The 24579-nt window shown below is 38.4% G+C and overlaps 1 protein-coding gene across 1 annotated transcript; it reads right to left on the bottom strand.

Annotated features, from left to right (window-relative positions):
* Positions 1 to 23672, bottom strand: LOC104267434 (macrophage erythroblast attacher-like; the record flags this gene model as incomplete). The annotated part of the gene is made up of 5 exons (XM_009870105.1): positions 23496 to 23672; positions 20069 to 20272; positions 3068 to 3190; positions 2063 to 2176; positions 1 to 77 (listed from the first exon to the last, which is right to left on the bottom strand). Coding segments are annotated over exons 1-5 (626 nt in total), but the record flags the coding sequence as incomplete, so codon positions are not given.
* Positions 23673 to 24579: the final 907 nt, after the last annotated feature.

Genomic DNA, 24579 nt, shown 5'->3' with positions numbered 1-24579 from the left:
CTCACAGCATCCAGTCTCTTGTTCTGTCGAATGAGTTCAATGAACTCCTGAATCCTTAGGCTGAACTCCAGACAGCTCTGAGATTAAAGACAAGACAGGGTCTTAAACGGTGCCAAAACCGCACTGCACAGTATGTTAAGTACGATGTATGCACAACAAAAAAAGAGTGTGTTAATAACATGCAAACTTGTTTGCTTGCTTTTAGGCATTCATGCAAAAAAAGTTGCAACGCTGACTTTACACACAGGACATCAGCACAGAAATCCCTAAAAGCAAACAAAAGCCCTCAGTATTTATTTAGCAGGGATAAATTTTTTCCTAATGACTGAAAGCATCGTTACCTGAGATACGAGTAACAGGTGGTTTGTTTTGTACTTTCTTACAATTTAAAGCAGTAGATTGAACAGAAGTTTCAAGCTATGTGATAACTTAGACAAGAGAGGTCTACCCAGAAGACTGCAAGGAAGAAACAAGTCTTTGAACACTATTTTGAAAATCCCCAATATTAACAAAAAACAACAGAGAATTTAAGTTGCTGCAATCCCCTCCCTCCCCTTCTTCAAACTTCTATCCCGCTCTTCTTGTGAAACATCTAAAAGCCATGCTGGGAACAAATCTCAAACAAGAAAACCAAGTGGCATTTACCTGTTTTTGGAAAAAGGTAAAATTTGAAGCCTAACGAAGTTGACAGTGTCCCTTTAAATCAAATTCCATCACCAGTTCACAAAATCTATAAGAAAACTTTGAATATGTGGAATTAAAAAGAAAAAGTTTCTCCCCCCATAAAAGAACAAGTCACTATGCTTCTTTGCAGGGACACAGTCAACTGGTTTATCACCTCAAGAAAACAACAAAAACCCAAAGTCCTCTGAATCCTGAAAAGAACTGTATTCCTTGAGTTACCCTGTTCCATTTGGCAAATGGCTTCTGCTTTCCTCATGCTTCTCATGAATAGTTGCCTTTTGTCTATTGTCCATCAGCACGGTAATAACAAAATTCCTCATCAGGAATTTGAGCAACTCCAAATTTCTATCAGTTAACTGCCTGGGATGACTAATGCACATATTGCAGCAATTGCTTACTTTCAGATTTGAAATGTAAGCCATTTGAACACAAAAATGATACATTTATTTGTCATATTTTAAACTACACTTGCTTAAGGAACAGCAAATAAGTTATTTTCCAACTATACATTTTTCTGTACTCAAGCCCATGTTTAGCAGCAGAGAATAAAAATTTCTTCTCTATGTTATTTGAAATTTTCAAATAGGATCATTTTAAAATACCCTATTATTCACACTGACATAAAAACCTCCTTTAGAATATTAGCAAAGTATGTTTCTACTAAAAAATTGGTTGAGCTTTTTAATTGTGATACTAAATCGCAGGGCTTAGTATTTCGTTAAAGTGTCTCAACAGCAAAAAAAAGCCCATCCCAAAACAATCTTCAGAGTTTGTGTTTTGTGTTTAGGAATCTCAAAGTAAGCTGCATGCCAATCACTGTACAGGTTCTGTAGACAAGTGCAGTTCGAAGAAAAGAGTCCGAGACACTGAGCTGATGCACACATTTCAGCTTGGTATACCTTCACACAACTGCCTAGCAGCCATTCACAAGAATTTACATTGTGCTTTCCCAGGCCAAGATAGAGTTTAATTTTCAGATTAGGCTTGCGTTAAGGTTGCGGCTTGGATTTTAGAACATTAATGAGTAGCTAAGCAACCAGGAACAGAAGAAATGCTTATTTGTGTTTCAAAAAGAAGCATAGTGATTCCTCCTCTTCTAACTCTGATTTCTCATAGCCTTAGCTTTGGTTTTTGTTTTTTTCATAACAATAAAAAAAGAAATAAAAAAGAAGAGTAGGGCTTGCAGAAATAGATTTTTTTGTTGTTTTCCAAAAAGAGGTATGGGGGAAGATATTTCCTTATTTGTTGTTTGTTGAAGATTGGTGATGAAAGGGTAAGACGCGTTCAGATTTTATTTCTTTTATTACTTAACATATTAAAATTACACAAGGGGGATTTTTTTTTTTAGCAGTATAATTATGCAGTAGTGTTTACATACCAATTCTGGTTTTCCTTTAATGGTTTCCATAACAAGATCATCATTTTCTTTAGAGTAATCACTGGTCGATTTACTTTTGCGTCCCATCTTCAGTTCATTCTCATTTTGGCGCCCCTGAGTGACAGAGAATGTCACTCTTTGCTTATCATTAAGTGCACTCAAACATTTTTGGTTAAAGAAAGCACTTAGTTTAAAAAAGAAAAAAAAGACACAAACATCCCCAAGGGAGGCAGGGATTTTGGTTAATATTAGTTAAAAACAGATTTCTGCAAGCCCTATAAAAAAATTACAGCATGTTTTGAAATGCAGAACTTAAGAGACAAGGAAATTTAAACCAAATGCATAGGAACAAGTATACAGCATGTTCAGGACATGGTATTCAATGGCTAGAGAAAGACTTACTGTGTTTATGACTTGATTAGACTCAGCTTTTATGTTTGAAAAAAACCATTTCAACAGCAGTTTCTCACAGAAAGTTCTTTACTCAAGTTTTACTTTCTTATACACAATGTTAAAAATTAAAGACAAAAATCTGCATGAAATTTCTCTGTCTTAAGCCTCAGGACACAGGTTTACCAATTAAGCTCCCTTTTAAGATCCCTCCATGCACAAACTGAGTTATATTCTCAAATGGATGCAAAGAGTTATAAATTTAAGTTCACATGCACTGAGATACTAAATATTTCCACATTTAGACATCTGTAAACCACACTAAAAGCAACTGAATATTATTTTATTTGAGCATAATTTGTTGAGACAACACTTGCATCCACAAGATGACCTATCATTCAGTTTCTGGTTTGGCTTTTTCGAGAGCTAGTGTAGCTCCAACTACTTTTGCCTTCTTAAAAAGAAGAGTTTGGGATCTACTGCCCTTCCTGTTATACAAGCCCTCAATTCAAGACCTATAATTTAAACCAAATTGACCACATCAAATATCCAAGTAGTTTAGAAAACATTTCTAAAACAATTTGAGCAAAACAGAGACATGTTACATTTTCATACCTTCATTTTTCTGAGCCTGGATTTGTTATCATGACACCAAGCCAAGCAAGTCATAGTCTCTTGTCTTTCCAATGACTCTTCCACTTCTTTAGCAGTCAAAAACATCTCGATATTTACCAAGTCCTTCAAAAACAAAAAGGAAAGTATTGTTAAATTAATTAATTAAAAATTGTTAAATTATTCTGACACTTTACACTGCAATTCTCTCTTCAACAGAACTGGAATAGAGAGACACTGAAGACTTTCTTTGAGACCTCTGGTTTTTAAAGATAGTACTTCACAAAAAGGTATTATGGAATACTTTATAGGTTGCATTTCCATGCACTGAGATATTCTGATAGTGAGACAGTGATGGTATTTTTCAGAGTCTATTTATACAAAAGAACTAGAAAAAAAACTCACGAAGAGTAAAGATTAAATCTAGGAGCTTTGCACAGAAAGTGACCAGATCCCATGATCACTTCAGCTCACAATTCCAGGAGTCCTTGGTTTCCTTCAAGTCTGGCCTGCTACATAGAATCACAGAATCGTCAGGGACCTTAAAGATCATCTAGTTCCAACCCCCTGCCATGGGCAGGGACACCCCCCACTAGATCAGGCTGCCCAGAGCCCCATCCAGCCTGGCCTTAAAAACTTCCAGGGATGGGGCTTCCACCCCCTCTCTGGGCAACCTGTGCCAGGGTCTCACCACCCTCATGGGGAAGAGCTTCTTCCTCACGTCCAATCTGAACCGACCCATCTCTGGCTTTAATCCATTGCCTCTAGTCCTGTCACTACCCACCACCCAAAAAAGCCCCTCCCCAGCTTTCTTGTAGCCCCCTTGAGATACTGGAAGCCACAATAAGGTCTCCTCGGAGCCTTCTTTTCTACAGACAGAACAGCCCCAACTCCCTCAGTCTGTCTGCACAGGAGAGGTGCTCCAGCCCTGAATTGGACCATAACAATGTCATAACATTTGCTGAAGTGAGCAACAACAAGATGAAAAAAGGAGAATCTATCACAGAATCACAGAATGTTCGGGGTTGGAAGGGACCTCTGAAGATCATCTAGTCCAACCTTCATCCCAGCATACCTAACCACTACACCACAGCCTCAAGTGCTAGATCTACCTTTTTTTTAAACACCTCCAGGGCTGGTGACTCCCTGGGCAGCCTGTTCCAGTGCCTCACCACTCGTCCAGGAAAGAACTTCCTCCGAATATCCAATCTAAACTTACCCTGATGCTACTTGAGGCCATTTCCCCTTGTCCTGTCATTAGTAATTAGAGAGAAGAGACCAGCACCAGCCTCACTACAGCCTCCTTTTAGGTAGTTGTAGAGGGTAATAAGGTCTCCTCTCAGCCTCCTCTTCTCCAGACTAAACAAACCCAGTTCCCTCAGCTGCTCTTCATAGGGCATGTTTTCCAGACCTCTCACAATCCTTGTTGCCCTTCTCTGCACCCGCTCCAGCACCTCAATGTCCTTCTTGTACTGTGGTGACCAAAACTGGACACAGTACTCAAGGTGCGGTCTCACGAGGGCCGAGTACAGGGGCATGATCACCTCCCTAAATCTACTTTGCTTAAAATTCCATAGCTACAGATGGCTAGGTAAAGTCCTACAATGATCTGAAGTCTCCAATGCATCTTCCCTCGCTTGATGTTGGAAGCTCAAGACCTTCAATCACTTACAATAGTTCTGCCTACACCAACCGATGCGGAGGTGATAAAACAAAGTTACTGTATAAAAAAGTCTGTTAGGATGGGCAACAAAATTCCCTAAGTGCATATCACAAGCAGATGGTTTTGAAGGAGAAGGAACAATCCACTATCAAATTGGCCTGGGCCTAAGCAACTTGGCGATTACCAGCAGCTTTACCCATTCACACCGATCAAGGCAAGCACGATCAGATCAAGTAGGGTATCAAAGGATTTCTCTTTTTTTGTGTATTTCTGCTGAAAAAAGAGAGTGGGGTAGATGTTTCCAAACCATTCTGAATTGGCACTGCCAGAAGTTATTTCAGAGCTGCATAAATTTATCATGCTGTGACACTTCATACTTTGCTGAAGAAAATACACTGTGGGAAACCATAATTCAATACACAAACAGAAATCCAGTACTAAACTATTTGATTAATATGCACTCTAATTGTGAGAAAGCAGATTTTAATGTAGCCTTCAAAGCAAAATGCTGAAAATTATCCAACTGAAATGCTGAAAACCCCAAATATTACACTAGCTCTAGTGAACAAAATGACTCTGAGAAATAAATGGCATTTACAGCTGTTAGAACAGCTGAATATACTTAGTCTTAGAATTTACACCTCCCTGAGACAAAGATAAAAAAATACAAGTGGCACCAGGCATGTCACATTCACATTTTGCAATTCACTTACCAAATTTTTCTTATACATACAAAAAGTCTAATACTATTGGAAAAAATGGATCAATTATTTCAGAATGGTTATTTACAAAAATGTAAACAGGCCACACATATTTCTGAAGTGCAGCACAACTTGCAGCTTTTACTAAAGCTTTCTCTCTTAGGACTTGAACGCAAGTTTAAAAACAAAATACTAAGGAGAGTTGACATAACTACATTTTATAGACTGTATGACCACAGCAATGAAACCATCATACCAGCAAAAGAATAAAGGGCCTCACACAGTTCTAGTGGTATCAAACCCAGGTAAGTCAAACTGAGGTTAGAGCTAAAGCAAAATTACTATTGGACTTCCATTTTATCCTCCTTAAGAATAAAATAAAAATAATCTGTTTTATGAAAGTGTTGGCAAATTGACTGAAAAAAGTCAACCCATTTATTCTACAAAAAGAATTTAATATTTTGCAATTTTTTCTACACAAACATGAGAGTAATCTTCCTTTTTGGTAATCCAAATTTTTTCTGATGACATTCTACAGTGGAAAAAAAGAACTGCATTATTCCCCTGCGTGTAATAAGGTGACCACAAAATCCCCTCTAGCCCATGTAACTCATCTGTATAAGTAATTTGACATGTAACGTAATCACATTCATTATCTTGCTTGCATATTTTTCCACACAGCTGCTGAACAGAAAGACTATTCAATTTGAGTTAAAGATAATAACATCTCCGTATATCTCCTCAAGCTTATTTGAGCTATGTGTCCTCTTAATGAACATTTGCTTTTACACCAAATTAAACCAAAAACATTTTCTTCTACATTAAAAAAAGAGCTGGATATGCCATGCAGACAACAAATCAGTTTTCTTCTCATTTGTTAGCTTTTTACAGTTTAAGCTTAATCTAAAAAAAAAAATAAATTGTTTTTTTAAAGAAGTGTTTGTTTAAAGTCAATGTGCTGGTGAGAGAAATCCAACTATATTCATTTATCCATCAGATGTTAGCATAGCAACCCCCAAGTATAAGCAAAAAAAATTGTAGTTGCTGCAGAGGTGGACAACACTGTTAAATAAAAAGAGAATTTCTACATTACTTTTGCAAATTTAAAATAGAAAAAGGTTCTATTTGGTATAGAAATGCTAATTAGATTTGTGGTTGCCAAAATAAGTCAAAGCTTGGCAGCTCTCTCTGTTAAATAGAAATAGACAGTATGTATCCAGAGGAGAACATTTTTAATTAAAAGAGTTTCTTTCAGAACTAACAATCACATTTAAATTGCACCAATAAATAGGATTTTCTTCTATGCTGACTGGATGGAAAGTAAGGGAGAAATATATATAAAAAAAATGCATTAAGAAAACCATTTGTATGGAAATAGGTTTTTCATTTGATAAAACGTAGTTAGAAGCCTTAATCATGCAGATTGATTAAAAAAAAACCAAACCCTAAGATAACAATTAGGCAATAAACCTTTCAAAAAACCCACACATGCTCATGTCACCCAAGTTTTTTAAATCTGATCAAGCCTTCCAATCTTCCTTTTTTGGTGGTGCTTACTCTTGATGCTTCCTCACGGTGTATTTCATTAGCCAGGACTAAGGAAATAGAATAAAGGAGTAACAGATGTTTACTTGGCTTTATCAAAACCAGCACAACTCTTCTACACAGGCCAATACTGGAGAATTACTCCTCTGCCACATCCTGTAGGGATGGGAACCGCTTACCAGTGCTGGCAGTTCTAAGAAATACCTTGCATTCAGGACAGGAAAATCCCCATTAAGATCCCAGAACTCAAGAATTTTCTGAAGTTTTTCTGCAAGTCAGAGCTGTACAGACTGGAGACCACGCAGAAACATTGTCTTTCTCAGCTCCCAAAACAGCATTAAGATTTAATATGCCGTTACAAAACGAGCCTCTTAATTTGTTTACATATAAAACTGAATGAACGCAAATATGCAGTTTTAGAGCAATACTGCCACCGGTTTTGCAGGTGGAGAAAAAGCTGAAGCAAGAAATCTGTTACTGCACACTCCCCCTCCAACTGACACAGCTTTCAGCACCACGGCAAATGTTTTCTGACTTGTGTATAAACTACAGTGTAACTCTCAAGTCTTTAATTACCATCTTTTGCAACACTGTAAAGTCTTCTTTCATTTTACAATTTCAGTTTTCACACTGTAAAAGCGAATACAGTACTTCCAGTACTGCAGAAGCGTAGGAGAACCCTGCGCCGCACAGAAGTTATTTCAGTATTTCTATCAAACCATAACTCTCAGCACAGACTTTCCAGCCTCCTGTATATCACAATAATTTTGCCTAAATTACCTTGCCATAACTTGCTAACGAAGGCAAAATATCTGACATTGGATAGGAAGACTTTCATTTAGAGAGGCTTCTACAATTGTACTGAAAAATAGTTTCAAATGGTCCAAGGAGGAGAACTCTGTCCATAAGTATTACTGACAATTATCCTGACACTAAAGAGGAGGAACACAGCATCCACATTCTTCTTCCTTCTAGTACAAGCAAGGAAGTACCACCTAGATTTTAATATTTCTGCTTAAAAAACACAACCCCCAACTATTGGACTAAAGTGAACTAACCTTCCCTTATACTGAACAATCACTAACCGGGTATGAGAAGGGTAACTGAGCACTGGATGAACTTCCTCAGAAAAGAACTACTGAATTCCATTACGACAACGCAAACTTTAGAGAAAAATTTATTATGAGAGAAAATTATACATGAAGGCTGAAGACACTTAAGTAAACTCAGAGACTTAATTTAAACAAAGAACTGGTCTATCCATCACTTGGCACTGGGCTCATTTACACAAATAGCTTTTAAAATATTGCTTTCTTCTAAGCTGCAAGTGCCTCCAGGGAGGGAGGTTACCAACCTTATGATTCTGCACTGACCTCCAATTACTCAGGTAAAAAATACTATGAAGAATGGGGATTCCTTTATGATGATTATTACTACACATATACTCCTGGCCAACATAAAAGCTGTATCCCTGTAAAGGAAGGATCCCGAGGAGGAGCTGCATCCCTGTAAGAGCATCTTAAGCACAGGTATGCGCATCCCCTCCTCTGAACAGCTTTTGGACTTTCTGGTCGGCGTGAGCAGAAGCTGCCAGGCGACCAAATTCTTGAGGGATCTCGCTCCTTGTCAAGTTGTTCTCACTCACAGAGCCCCGTTTTCAGGAGGCTCCAGGGCTTGCCCTCACTGGAGGAAAAAGCTGCAGCAAGCAGTTACTGGTTATCAGATACCAAAGAGTCTATACTGGAAGGATCTGCAGAAGCTTTTCTCCACAGAGGGGGCATTCAGAATAAAGCTTGTATCAGCTAAAGGACAAACCTGCAGCCTCCAAGAGTTCTAGAAGTCATGGACTAACTGCTTTGTAATGAAAATTGATCACTACTTTGAACACTAGTTTTAGATACTAAAGCTAATAGGAATACAAGAAGGGTCCAGAACCTCACAAATTCACATAGTTGTGTTACAGAACAGAAGAAAAAGTGATTCACAAAAGCACAGTGAAGTTTATATGAAAAATAGGTATCGAATAATAAGAAAGTATATATAAAGGTAGTAGGGTTATTTGATTTTTAGTGGTGAATGTTTTGGCCTCACATTAATTGAGAATTAAACTCGGCTATTTCTGTTACAAAATTGTGAGCCAAGCAAGAAACGTTAACCGTCTACCAAAGTGCAGACTATCTTTAATTTAAGCCTAAGTCTGCAACATAATTTAAAAGAATTCAATAGTGAATTGGAACAAAGCAGTAGTACTTCCACATATTTACAGGAACTATGTAAATGCAAAAAAAAGTAGTCTTGCTAAAAGTGGTGAATGTTGTGAATGTCTGTCAAACCCATTTGCTGTTCTTTGCTAGGACTTGTGCAATTACTGACAACATGCTCAAGTGTTCATACAAAGTTCCTTTGTTCCAAAAGACCTCAAGAAAACTTTATTCCCTACAAACTAAGTAGTCGAAGTTAAGATACTGAAGCTCAAGATACTCAAGAGTTCCGTTTTAGTCCCATAATAGAAGCGACCTCTTCCAACATGGCAATCTAAGTGTGTGCCCGAGATGTCATTTTAAGTCTCTTTTCATTCAGACACCAGCACATATGCAGAAGCCTCCACCCAACTTTAAGTGAAACATTTTTACACTCTAACTACACCTCAAGCAAACTAAATTTTTTTGCTTGAATTATAACCATTAATTAGTTTCAGGGTCATAACTAAGACAGAAACATGTGCATTAGTATGAGAGTTTCAGTTTCACAGCAGGTAAAAATGTGAATTCACTACAGTTTTTGAAGGGTCAGTAATGATATTTTCTCTTTTATATAAAAGTCAATGTTTTGATTAGTCTATTCCCAAATACAAAAATTAAACCTCTTCAATATACAGTTTCAGATCTAGAGGGGTGGCTCTAAAGTCACCAGGAAAACTGCTCATACATTTCAGCACTAGATACCACAAAACAGCAAGTTTGCATTTGTTAAAAATGGCTTAAAAAGAACAAAAGCATGATTTCTCCAGGAGCAATACAGCTTTTGGTCAAAATTCACGTAGTTTTCATGTTAGGGTTTTAATTTATGTAACATTTGAAAATTTGGAGCAGTCAGGTCAAGTCATTCCTCTCTATCAGTCATCACTCTGCACATGAGTTGAAGTACTTTTATTTTGACATCTTCAGCACAAGTCTGGAAAACCGTCAGAAGGAATGCATGATAAAATCCCTTCTAATTCACACGAACATTTATGTATTAAAATAAACCCCAGAATATTTCACATATGAAAAGTGAATCTTTAACAAGGCTCAAAGTCAAACAGAAACAAGTACTAAACCACACAAAATTTGGTATTTCCAAATCTCCCATGAGCTATCCTCAAGATAATTCATCAAAAGAAAAGTCGGGCTTAAGACAAGAAAAAAAAACTGATTCAGGTGGAAAAAGGTAGCATCTTGTAAAGAAGAAAGTTTCCTTGGTGGAAAAAAACCCCAACAGGCATAAAATAGGCTATTTGTTGCATAAAATAGGTGTTTTATAATATCATAACATGGTGCTTATGTATTTTTGAATATGGAAATTGTTTATGTTTAATTGCTTACTAGCATCAACACAAAACTGAAGATAGGTCAGTATGCCTCAAGCTATCGGTGGCTTATAGGCAACAGTACGTACCAATGGCAGTTTTAATAAGATGGACTATGTGTGCCCATTCCATGCCTAAGAGCACCACCTTGGTACTAAAACAGGCTTTGCTGGTGCACTGCAGCACTCAGTGGTACAGTAAGCATTCATTTAAACTACTTGTATAGGAAATACAATAAACACTTAGACAATTCTAAACAATCAACTTTAAAAAAGCTGTGTTAAGCTTTCAATGACTACTCACCTACTGAACTATATCCCCTCGACTTGCAACATAACCTTTGATATAATTTAGTTCTATAAAACTTAAACAGAAATGAAATAATGAACAGTTACAAACAAAAAGGTCTTCTAAATTTGTTAGTCTCCTCTGTGATGAGCACTCAGCAAATCCAGGGACCATCTAGATGTCATGATTATTGTTACACAGACACAAGGAGCTCCAAAGTAGACAACAAGACTATCCGGGGAAGAAGAAAGAGGTTAGTGTATTTCTGCAGTGAGGAAAGAGCAAAAAAAGACACCCATTGTCAGGAGCAGGATGACTAGAACACACCACAGTAGCAATGCCTTCTTGGAAACAGGCGTGGAAAGAAAAAAATTGAGATGCAGGTGAAAAATAGGGACGGTGCAAAAGGTTTTGATGGTAGTAACGCAAATTGAGACTGCCACTCAGTTCCTCTGCCCCTATACAAGGGCAGGAAGAAAAGGCTACTGGTTGCAACAGTACCTTCAAATTCGGTGCAGAGTATGTACAAGCTGCACTGAGATTGAAAGGAAACACAAATTATTAAGAAAACGATAGCATAGGTGTTGACAATACAGCAAAATCAGTTACTGCAGATCAGTTAAACTGACACACAAATTAACATTAAGAGGCCTCCTTGCTTTTTGCTCACAAAATAACACTGTCTGAAGTTCATTAAACTATTATTAAACATTATAATGGTACACACATTAACAGGATTACAGAGAAAATAAACAGAGTAACTGACAGAATGTCCTACTCAAAAGCCAGCTGCAGAGCTAGTTGTTAGAAAAAAGCAGCCAGGCAGCCAAACCACAGATTCACCAGCAGAAGAGCCAGAAAAGTTTTTGTTTACAAAGTAAACACAGTATCCCATGGTGTACAGTCAAGTTTTCACATGAGAGTATCTTCTATGACCTCTTTATAGCACAGACTGTTTAATTTTACCTGGCTACTTTTGAAAGTCCCCAATAATTCACATGGACTGATAACCCATCAGAAGATTACTGTCTTTAACAATAGGAGATGCTGGTACTTCTTTTAGTAGTTGGTTCTAGTGATTCAATCACGTTCTAACCTTGTGCCTGATTTCAGACTTGAATTTTTTTGACTTCTGATTCCATGTACTATTTCCTCCCTAAGCCTTTCTGCACTAGATTATTAGATCCCTTGGTATATGGTTTTTGCTCTCACACCTAGCAAAAGCATCCACTCTTTACATTTCCCAGTCATCTTCTCCCTCTGTTTTTCCTAACAGCTTTCCTAAGGTGTAGTCACCAAAACTCTACACATTCTGGTACCAACTGCACCAGAGCCAAATGAAGAATCACAGAATTGTCGAGGCTGGAAAAGACCTCTGAGATCATCAAGCCCAGCCTGTGACCCAACATCATCACATGGGCCACATCACGGCACAAAGTGCCACATCCAGCCTCTCCTCAAACCCCTCCAGGGACGGTGACTCCAGCACTTCCCTGGGCAGTGCATCCCAGTGCCTGAGCACCCTCTCCGTGAGGAAGGGCTGCCTGAGATCCAACCTGAACCTCCCCTGACGCAGCTTCAGTCCCTGCCCTCTCGTCCTATCACTGGTTGCCCGGGGGAAGAGCTTGAGAAGAGCCCAAACTATGACACAACCAATACAGGGCAGAGAAGAGAAACTTTTCATCCACGTACTTTTGCTCCTGCACATAAGCCACTTTGGTAAAGCCTCAGAGTTGCAGCTAGTGCTTCACTTGGTTATTAGCAAGCTGTTTCCCTCACACATCCTTTACTTCTGCCTCACCACTTTTCATAGCTCAGCAAACAGCTGTACCTTATCCAGCTGTACATTATACCGTGCTAAGCACGGTAACAAATGACTACGCTAGAATAATGCGACAAAGCCTCTAGAGCTGAAGATGCATCATTGGGCAGGGAAAGAAAAAAAGCCTCTCATCTTAGCTCTACCTTGGCCATTTTCTGCTGTAATCTCTTCTAGTAGAGGAAAAGCAACTAATGCTCTGCCAGTTGAGCCTGAGCCCTGCAGCTTTTGTCCAAGTAGGATCAGCTTGTATTAGTATCTACACACATACACAAAAACCAAACTCCTGTCATCTAGTCTAGTAATAACAGAAAGTGTTAAATGTAAAGTAACAACCATGTCTGGCAGAAAGAATACACAAAAAGAAAAATCTCAGAGGCATAACTGAAATCAAATCTCTTCTGTATCTAATCTACAGGTGATAACACCATTCTCTCTTTACATGAAATTTCAGGAATCTGTCTTGAATCACTAGCATTCCAGACTAAGTATTTTGTAATAAATTAGCTCTGTTATGATACACTACAGGTAACCCATTTTGTCTAAAAGGAATGAAAAAAAAGTAGACATTCAACATCACAGCACACTTAATGTTGTTGGCCTTTGAAGTGTCAAATGATTTGTAATGAGAAGTTTGTTATTCTGCATCTCTCTCGACTATTTCACATTTACATAATTCTAATTCCCAAAGATGCTTGAGACAAACTGCAGATGTAAGGCTGTTCAGGAATTACAGCACTTTGAAATTCAGATGAACACACCCAGACATTCATTATACCAATCTAGTTACAAGTTGCCATGCCTACACTATGAACAGCCAAAACACATTTAAAGGAGTTCCCGGCTATGGCCTAGTACTTGAAGGTAACTCAGAACAGGCACAAGTTTACATCCTGACACCTTTAAATAAGTCCTGCCTGTTCAGGAGCACTTTCATATGTATTTTTCTCCAGCATCTCCACTGTGGGAACAGAAAATCATAGGAGAGGGACACAATAAATACCTCCAGACAAAAAGACACTTCTTGTCATCCAGCCCACCTTTAGAAAGTCAGCTTGTCTATGTTCTGCATGACAGTGAAGTAAAGAATACACTCCAGCATTAGGCTGAATATTATTTACCTATTTAAAATTGAAGTGTTATGAATATAAACTTGCTTTGATGAATTAACTTAATAGGTATTTGTGTGTTTGCCTAAAAGCTGTTCTTGGACTGTGTGTCTTAACAAGGGAGATTTCTAAAGGTACAGTGTTAAAGAGAAGTAATTAAACTTTTACAGTTGAACATCACAACTTCCTTCTCTCAAACTGAAGTTTTTCTAAACATTCATATGAATTTCTTACTAAAGCAATTGCATATTACTGACATTCATCTTGCTCAAGCACTAAAAGTTCACTGATCCAATCCTCTTGAACTGTATTATGAAGCTTATTAGTTATGACTATTCTAAGTTTCAATCCTATATTTTTTAATATTTCTTAGATTTTTAAGTTTCACTCTAGATTTACATTTTCACTAACCCACTTAACCATGGAAATTAAATGTGAATAGCTGTTTCAGGCCTTTGGGAAGAAGACTGGCAGAACACAGCTGTATACAAGCACGTGGTTTTTTTTCCCCGTGCATATATACTATCAGTCAGCTATGGTGATAGTCTATTTGCTCATGAAGTGGCGTGTAGCTCTAGCATTGCTGAAAGACTCAGTGGAGCACAGAAACACAGAAGCGACATCCTGCCTGCACATTTCCTCCCGATACGCAGATATGGCTGCAGTTGTGGATATCCACTGACCACAGAACGCCTTTATCCTGCACATCCTTTGGAGCACGAATACCAGCTACGCAGGCATAAGATACTTTCAATCCAGTGGGAAAAGCAAAGACAAGTAGCTTCTTAAATAAGAAATTTTTCTTAAACTCCAGGCAGCTATAGGTTCAACGTCATCTGCTCTCCTCTGCCAACAATGAGGAGGTGAGCTTCAGCAAGATCTAAACAAACCTAAGCCTGTCATGTTTCGATCAGAACACTATTCATACTCAGAGCATTCTTTGTTTACTTCTTGGGTTATGATTCCTGTTTGCAATTTCATCCTCTTTTTTTTTTTTTTTTGAGAGACTGTGTCATTGGTAGGAATACTTATTCATGGGAAGTATGACCTCAAAAATGGCAGCTTCTGCGAAATTTTGCCCTGTACCACACAGAAAAAAAAAATAATTCAGCAGTTTTCTACTGAGGACTCAGCTAAAGGATCTATTTCACAGTGTTGAGGAACACTTAGAAAGCAAGGAAAGAACCTTTAATTTTTGAGTTAAAAAAAAAAGTGTAGACTAGTACAAAGGAGTGATCAGGTACTTGGTTAAAAGCCACGCAGCTTGACTTGAAGAATTCAAGTTTCTTTTATTCTAAAGGACAGAAGATTTTACTACTTTCCTTAACAAAGTTAAGACAATGGAACATACCTGGATTTGTTGTAGGTACCTTTCCAAATACTCTGTTACACTAATTCACATAAAATAGCTTCCAAGTTATGAAAACTGAAACTGAATTTATGCAGTTGTAAAGTGGAAGAACTGGGCCAGATTGGGAGAGTGGAGAACAGAAGATAATCAGCTTTTTCAGTGACCACTACTCCTTTCATTTATATTAATCAAAATTTATTTTAAAGAATATATGTACTATACCAATTTGAAAGATAATGAACTATTTCAGAACGGCTTTGCAGTATCTGCCCTATTTTTATATTCTCCAGAGAAAAATCATGACCCCAGATTTAGATGTTCTGCTCAAGAAGAGACAAAAACTGAAGATCTGAACTTAAAGAAAACTTATCTTTTTAGGACTGATGTTAATTGGTTTAATATTGCTTGAAGTGTTAAGAAGCCCTTCTAATACAGGTCCATGTTTACAATGATCACATGTCTAGACAAAACTTTTGAAGTCAAGAGAATACTCAAATTCCCCCCCCCCAATTCTCAATCCCCAAAAGCACACTGTGGTATTAATGCAAATAACTAGTTAAATATCTTTGAAGGATGATGCACCTACTTAATTACTGATCTAAGAATACTAATCTGCAAAACTTTGACTGGCATGCACAATCCACACTGCAAGGTCAAGCTAGCTAGTTTTAAGCTATTCAAGAGTTACTTCAAAAAAAAAGAAAAATCTTACAGTGTGCTGGCCACCCTCCCCAGCAGTGTAGTAGTTCTGCTCCTCAGTGGTTTACAGATTTCCAAACCATTTGCTCCCTGCCCTAACACAAACACTTGGATTAAATTTATGCAACTTTTCACAGAAACAACATTGCCATTTGTACTTCTCTACACTATGAACATCAACGCAAGGACATTTATTCTTTCACTACAATAAAGCAAGTTAAAACTTTGAAAGTATTTACAGTGTATAGTAACAGACCAACCACTTCAGAATCTGGGTTTGATTTCAATCACATAGACAAAAATCCCTAAGGCTATTCTGTAAATAAACAAAGAGCATAGGGATATATCCTAGCCCGTTGAAAAAAATGAGCTAGAAAGAGTACGAAATTTTAAAACCAGCCACCTCTAGAAACAGCAAACAAAGCACTATGTACCTAGCCTAATTATAAAACTTATCTATGAACAGCAGTTAACTTCATTCTGGAACGCTGCATTTCCAAAACTAGATTTGTCTATCCGTTGATGGCACAGAAACAAGATCGCATTTAATGTAGCAGAACATGGAATAGCAAAGTTTAAGTTAACAGACAACCCTGCCAGCTAGCTGAATATATGAATCTGCAGATGAAAATAAGCATTTTTATCCTGGTGTTGCACTCCAAGGTCATAACAGAATCAAAATAAGATCATTATTAAGGGTAACAAGCTGACACTGATGAGCTTCATTTGTATGCAATAACAAAAACTCAACAACTAGTTTCTACCTTCAACACAAACTGTTTTTCGCATCATTAGGGAGTCAAAAGACATCAAGAAAAAAAGTTTACGATAGAATCCCCTCCCCCCTATATTTACTTTGGCATAAACATGACATTGCTGTCCTTGACTGACAGCTCTTCTTTTCCCTATTACTCACATTTTGGTTTACTTTCCCAAACATCATTACCTTTCTTTAAAGACATATCACACACATCATACATAGGTTTTTTTTCTTATATTGCCATATAATATGACTTATATATGCCTCATGCCAGAAGTTAGGAGTAACCTCAGCTAGTTCATCAACTCTAATATATAAACTTTCCTAAAATTTTTCACATCTAGCATTTTTTCATAGCTGTTTGCTTCCTAGTTTATAACCATGGCTTTTAAGAGCTAATCTTCCATGAGAAGGATTCAGAAATATCATCCCTATGAAGGTAGTTAACTTAGAAAGCAGACTAGAATTTGTCATAGCCCATCAATAATTATTAGAATCGGAAATTATGGTGCAGATTCGAACTTTGAGAAAACTGTATTATGGGCACACATGGGAATGACGGGAATGATTGAATGGTTTGCTCTTGGTCACTGAAACAGAACACTTTTGAAACTGTTTACAGCCATGAAGTACCTCAGCAGCTCTGCAGGTCTCTTGGCATTCAGAAGCCATGCGGGGAACTTAAGCAGGTTGAGACTTGTGCCCAGGACTGGTCTAGCAGCTCAAAGATACTTCATCTAGGATCCTCAATCTATGACTGAAACGGAAAGAGCCGTTTCCCCTCAGGCTTTTCACACAGTGGCAAAGGGTGCTTTTAGCCATTTGGCCAGCAGTTAGAGAAAGAGAATCACAGAAAGGTTGCGATTCGGACTTCTGGAGGTTGTGCAGTCCCCTCACTCAAAAGCAGGGTCATCTACAATAGGTTATGTAGGATCTTGCCCAGTCCAATCTGGGGTTGAATATCTTCAAATACAAGGAGATGGCACATCTCTGCTTCTGCTGGGGAGCCTAGAACTAGATGCAGCACTCCAGGATGGGTCTATCCAGTGTTAGGTAGAGGAGCCGTATCGCCACCCATCCCCTGCTGGTGATGCTCACCTCAGCACAACCCAGAGAGCCCTTGAGTCTTCTTTGCCGCAAGAGTACAATGCTGGCTCACGGTCAATTTGTCCTCTGAGTAGAGGACAAGCTGAGCACAAATCCCACCTTTCTTTCAGGTTCCTACTTGGGTTATAGTGTCTACCTAATGGTAACAATACTGGCTTATATATTTTAAAAAAATGAATATAAAAAACAAGTAATAGACATGACCAGGTTCACTATACAGCAACGTCCTTCTGAACTCTGCAGTGGTAGAGACATTTCTCAAAATTACATTTGAGACTACAGTAAACAGACTCCTTTGGCCAAGGGAATACCACCATGATATTCTGTAATCTCTACAGTAAAGTTACATTATTAAGCATTAGAGAACATGTTGATGCTCATATCCTTAAGCAGGAAGGGAACAAAAAGAAACATCCAAGTTGTTTTAAACCAGCAAACCCACAAATTGTGTAAAAAATCCCTAGGCTTGAAGGTCAAAGTTAAATAAGCTTACATAAAACTTTTTCTTTTTTTAAACACTGAAGTTTGTATTCAGAGAACAGAATGAAATGCTTGAAGGCTTCACAAATACAATGCTTCATATCACACAGTCTTGCAGTGGATCATGACAGACTTCCATGCTCATGTCTAAAGCAAACCATTACTTAATCCAACATAATAGAACTTGCTGTTAAAGTGAAAATATTTCCATAGTGCTTTTTCAGCAGACCTGGTGGGTATGGTAACATGGTGACTCAGCAGCAGATGAGCTCCTGCTCAAAACACAGGGCAACATCTACCCAAAGTGGAAGAGCTGCTGACCGTTCAGCTGCAATTATCCCAGAATAATTGTCTTGTTTTTATGATTCACACGTATGTGCTATCTTTAACAAGACATAGCACCCTCTTCAGTGAATTTCTTCAGGATCATTTCCTATTAATAGCCTGTAGCCCACTTCCCCTCTTCCCTTTCTTCCAACCTCTACTTGCTGTTTCCTTTTTGGTACTTACTGAAATCACTGCTGGTTGAACAGGATCAGACTCGTAAAGCAGCCAAAGAGTAAGAGACATGTGACACGTACATTGGACAAAGAACAGGTACTTGTGTTGTCATTTGACACCAGTAACGTTGAACAGGATCAGACTCGTAAAGCAGCCAAGGAGTAAGAGACATGTGACATGTACATTGGACAAAGACATTTGACACCAGTAACAAAAAAAAAATAAAAAATCTCTTCCCCTCAACCAGCACAAAGAGACAAGTCCACAACTACGTCACCCAAGAAAGACAAAGCACGTAGGTCACGTGAAACAACTAAAGTCTCAGTATCTTTGTACGACAAAGATTGTAACAAGAAGAGTTGCATACCTTCTGGAATCAGGAATATCACAAGAACTTAAGATTCAAGAATCACTGAGGACCAAACAGCAAAATGTGATTTCTCTAAACAAACAGCAAATTCTTAAAAAATCAGGTTTAATGTCCCTGTGGCTGTCAAGAAGACCGCAGTGTGGATTTCATTGCTCTGCATAAAGAAGCTACACCAAGGTGCACAAGTTTGCAACATTTCATCAGCAGTTATACCATAGAATCACAGAATGGCCTAGGCTGGAAGGGACCTTAGAGATCATCTAGTCCAACCTCCCTGTCATGGGCAGGGACGCCACTTCTCGACTAGACCAGGCAACACATGGGGACCGAGCAGGAATCGAACCTGCAACCTCAGTGTCAGTCATTGTTGTCAGCACCGCACTCAAACCACTGAGCTAACGGGCCCCTAAGGTGCCTGCCTTTGCCCCGCGTGAGGAAGCAAAACTAACTAGACTAGCAGTGAAGCGCAACCACAGAATCATAAATGGCAAAACAAGCAAGCCAGCACAATGCTTCTATGGGCTACGCAAGATACACTGGCTGCCATAAACCTCAATCTGTACCAAGATTTATTTTCCAAAGTATAAGGCAGCTTTCCTCTCGATGATACATACAATGAAAGAGCTGCTCCTGCAATCAGCGTACGCTGTTCTGCTCAGTCTAGTCACCTACACATATCACCTCAGTGCAGCTAGAGAGACGGGAAGCTCTACATAACTGCTTAATCAGCAGCCTAAAGGCCTCTAATAAGAAATTCTGTGTGACATTTGAGCAAATTATTTTAAGTTTTAATAGGGCAAGTTTATCTAAAAGAATTTTTGACTAAGTTATGCCTTCAATTTTGACTTTAATTCATTAAAATACAATTTATGTTACGGGAGGAGAACAAATACAAGCCTAAAAAGATTAACAGATAAACATTAATAATAAAGATATTCTAATACATATAAATAGCTGCTATGGGGCTAGAGCAGCTTGTTCCTATTTGCCAGCTTGCTCTTTACCACCATTTTGTTAGAAAGTTAGTGCTCATTACTACCAACCTCAATACCACTTTGTCTCGCTAGTTTTACAGCTGTGTTGTAGTAGCCACAGCGTAAAAGATGTTCCACCATCATACGATCCATACGTTTCTTCTTCCACATGTTTGCAGCAGCTGGCTGGTCACTACTATGTTCTTTCAGATGTTCAATCCTACGTTTGCAGAGTTTTGCACTTTCATCTTCAGCCTGGATTGATTCAACTGCCTAAAAAGTAAAAATTAACAGGAGCAAATAAGAGCTATATATTGTCAGTTTGCTTTTAGAGCAAAATATAGTGAGAATTATTTGTAAGTATTCTTTACATATTATACAGTTAGTCTCAATAGCCTTTCCTTCATTTGAAAGAAATCTGGTGCAGTGCCTAAGTTTTGGCATGGCTGGTTCAGTTCTGCGATACTCTTGCATATAAGTTTTGACTTATATGACATCAGATGCATTTTCTGCAGTTAATCTGAAAACTGCAAGGTGTTAACATAGCAACTGCTGTAATAGTCTGCAAAAAGCTCTGTGAAGGTTTGCAGTTATCTGGTCCAGACAGTTGAAAATCATGAATCTCCACCTCTAACCTATGCATGGCTTCCTCCTCAAGCCGCTGTCCTACTGAATTAGTTCTACCGAGGAGTGACGCAGAGTAAACCCACATTACTTCTAAAACACTGGAGCCGTTTTAACCAGTCATGCAGTAACGAAAATTATATAAACATTTGGCCTCTTGGCACCTTGAATTCAAGGATCTTACAGTAGTTTCCCAAAAACTACCAGCTTTGTTAAACTGGTATTATTTTACCTACCTCTGCTACTACGGAAACATGAATGTACTGTTGGGAGCCTTATCTAGGAAAATATATTTGCCCAGAGGAAGCAGAATGACTTTTTTTTAAACCAACATGTTGGTGTGTCTGGTGCAAAACATACACTCCAAAATACCTCACAATTCATTTTTTTTATTAAAAACTAAATACTTAGGTCATACTTACTTCCCTGATTAGTTATACTGCAAATTTTATCAGGCAATTTTATTACAGATGTATTGTAATTCAAAGCTGACTCGGTGACAGCTTGTGACCATTGTGGGTCATGCCTGGCTACAAAACTCAAGGGCAAGCTTTGATACGCTTGCTAAGGTAGAAGCAGGAGACAATGGAGGCCGAGTACCTTTCCCACCTGTGATATATCACTAGTGATGCAACTTCACGTTGGGTTGCCTCATCTGTGCTCACTTTAGACCCTCTGGCTTGTGTTTGACTAACTGCACAGCTATGGCAACAGGAAAGCGCGTGCAGGTTTGCCAACTCAGTGTAGACCGAATGACCTGGCTGGCTTTTGGCAGCCCACCTTGCACTCCGTGATGGCACAGGTACCTTCCCAGTTCTTAAGCTATTTGGCCCACAATATCATCCCTGGATAATGGCTTCAGCTCTGAAAGCACGCGTAGGTTCCCACTGCTTTCACCATCCATGCGCACTGACAGACTATTTCTGGAAGGATCAATGTTTGAAAAAGCCAAGTGAAATAAATGAAAATTTCTGCAAGAAAAGCCTACCAAGCATTTGCCCCAAGGAAGCCTGACTCTGATCTGGCTCTGGGTACTAAATTCAAGTATCTAAAACTCTAGTCATTGTACAAGATGATCTCTTACTAAAATTCATGTAAACATCTAGAGCCAGAGTTATTTTTATTACTGAAGTCTGAGTTACTTCTATTACTGAATTTAGCTTTATTTTGCAACACATGGTTTGGAGACCAGTATTTTAAGTTATAAACAGAGCCTTCTCTTATTCAGCAAGCAAGCACTAACTCAAGCCAAAAACGCACTTTCGTTTGTTAGATGTCTGCAGTATTATCAGATGTGAAGGCAACCTCGAGAATTATTCTGAATACAACCAGGAGAATTCAAGGCAGCCAGGCACAAAGGTTGAGCCCTTTTTCATTTTGTGGTTTTGTATCTGGACTTACACGGCTCTTGCTGGTTTTTTGATCTTTCTAGTGCATTCAGAAAGGCTATAGATCCTCTTCAAAACCCTCTGAAGCAAGTATATCTGGACTTGCCCTGCTGGACATTAATAGAACTTGAGGGAACAAGCGTATTAAACAGGATACAAAAGGGAAAACACAAAGACCTAGGTTTCCCCAGGATCATTTTCAGAACCAAGAAACCTGCTGTGTTGAAAAGCTCTTTTTAAAGAGGGAGTAAGGTTGTTAAATAAGGGAACCATCTAATTCTGTTAGGGCCATCTCGGCAGCTCATCAGCTCCTTGCCTAAACACAGGAGGAAATAAAGATCCCACTTGGGTCCAAAGGCCTTGAAGAAAACAATCATTTTGCTCAGGGTAGATATTACAGGGAAGACAGTTGGGAGTTGAGGGTTTGGAGCAGAAACAAGACCTTTTTATTTCAGAAGACTTCTCCTGTTAAATAAGTGGGGTTTTTGCCATCTGTTCTTTCTAGGCAGCTATAAGATTCCCCACAGCCTTTCAGCAGTCAAAAACAAATGAGCAATTACACTAAAATGGAGCCTTGCACCCAAAACATTCAGCAATGCCTTCAGACACACCCCCACAGTCAGCAAGGATTTAACAAGTAAATAACTTACTCCTCCACATCATTACTGCACACCTACAAGCAAAATCTAACACCCCTTTCAGAAATAGCAGTAATTTCTTTCTGTAGCAGTGAGAAAACCATATCTTTCAAGACCTCTTAAAGTCTCACAAACCAAAGACGAAAACAGCAATTAGATTTATGAAGTCTTTTGCAGAACAGCTTTTAAACACCTAGCTAATCTGTTCAAGCAGAAAACCCCAAATCAACATACGTGACAGTGTTATTTTCATGTTACGAACCTCGAAGGTATTTTGACGCTTCACTTAATATTGTCTCGAGATTTATATGTGTCGGTTATTTCATTTAAGTTTTAATGAAATGACTCTGCTACTATTTGTTTCATCTATTTATTTTTGGAGAAGCACTGCTTTAAAGCCAGGGGACAGAGCAATTTTCATTTTTCTGCAAGATTTGCCTCAAGTAAGTGTTCTGACGAGTCTCAGTATAAGCAATATTCCCATCCAAAACATGGACGGCTTATACTAATCAGTTGAACTCATTCCTCTTAGAAAGGTGTGGTAAAAGCATGAAAGTTTGGCTGTATTTCATATAAATGTTCAAGTCATTTTCAGGACTATCAATACATATTAATTTTACCTCTCAACAGAAGCTTGTCACACTTGTCACAGAACACCAAAACATCTTTTTTAAGTCCAATGAAGCAAAATACAGCAAGCTTGGGTGTTCTGCTAGGCATTCTAAGGCCTGCAGTGCCAATAATATCTGTATCTTGAAAAGAAAATTATAAGTAAACAGCATTGCAGAAAACTACTTCTGTTAACTTTGTGAAGGCAAAGCACTCACAAGGTAGAACCTCACTTACCTTTCGTTTCAGAACGCTGAGTTTTTCAACTACTCCATCAAGGAGACTAACAACTGAATCCACAGCAGGACAACTGCTCAGTGTCTTCTCCAGCTCTGCCACCACCATTGTAACGTGGCTAGTCTCTCGATCAATGTTTTTCTGTGCAGCTCGAAACCGTTTGTTCAGTGTTTCATACGGCACCTAAACGAGAGATATTAAGTCATTAGAACTTCTAAACTGAAGTCAGGTCTTTCAGACTTTTAAGAGACTCATGATTTTATCTGAGAGCATCAAAACAATACATCGGTTCCAGGACACTACAGGTCATTAATTAAACTTGAGTTCTTATATCAGAGGTTTTATTTAAGTCCTCTCAGCGAGGAGCTAACACTTCAAAGATTAGGAAAAATCAGTGACAGGAAATAAAAGTTGCAAGATTATTTTCTGCTACTCATTTCAGCTATCCTGCTTTGACTGTAGAAGTACTGGTAGAAACAGCTCAGAGAGAACAGAAAGCAAAGACAAATGTGTAACTAAATAAGGAAAGGAGTTAACTGTAACTAAGAAATCATCCTTCAGGACAACAGTTTTTTAAATTTACATTTCTTCATGAGTTGGTAAAAGAAGAAAAAGTCACCTTTGAGAAAGCATGTATAATGCATACTGCTACTGAAAAATTTATGTGTAGTACACCAACGGTTATTCGGGAAATCTAACAGGCCTCCTACCTACTTCACAGGATCACGGAATGTTAGGGGCTGGAAGGGACCTTGAAAGATCACCTAGTCCAACCCCCCTGCAAAGCAGGATCATCTAGAGTAAGTCACAAACTTCTGCCCCTGAAGGGCTACTTTTTAATATTAATTCCAGTAGGACCATACTGAATGCTACGAGAAACTCCACCTAAGTTTTCTTTTTGTGAAATAAAGCCTACACCGTATGACTAAATTTATTAAATGCCTCTAAGGTACCATTCCTTGACTTAGATACTAATCATTCTTGGAGGTCTCATGTCCTACTTGTTCTATGTCTTTATGGGACAGATATCTAAACAGATATGAATGGCCATAAAGGACACATACATACAGCCTGGTCAAATTTT

This window comes from Apaloderma vittatum, unplaced genomic scaffold, assembly GCF_000703405.1.
Source record: "Apaloderma vittatum isolate BGI_N311 unplaced genomic scaffold, ASM70340v1 scaffold17185, whole genome shotgun sequence".
NCBI classification, from domain to species: Eukaryota; Metazoa; Chordata; class Aves; order Trogoniformes; family Trogonidae; genus Apaloderma; species Apaloderma vittatum.
The sequence above is the reverse complement of the archived record's forward strand: the minus strand, read 5'-3'. Positions and strand labels throughout refer to the sequence as shown.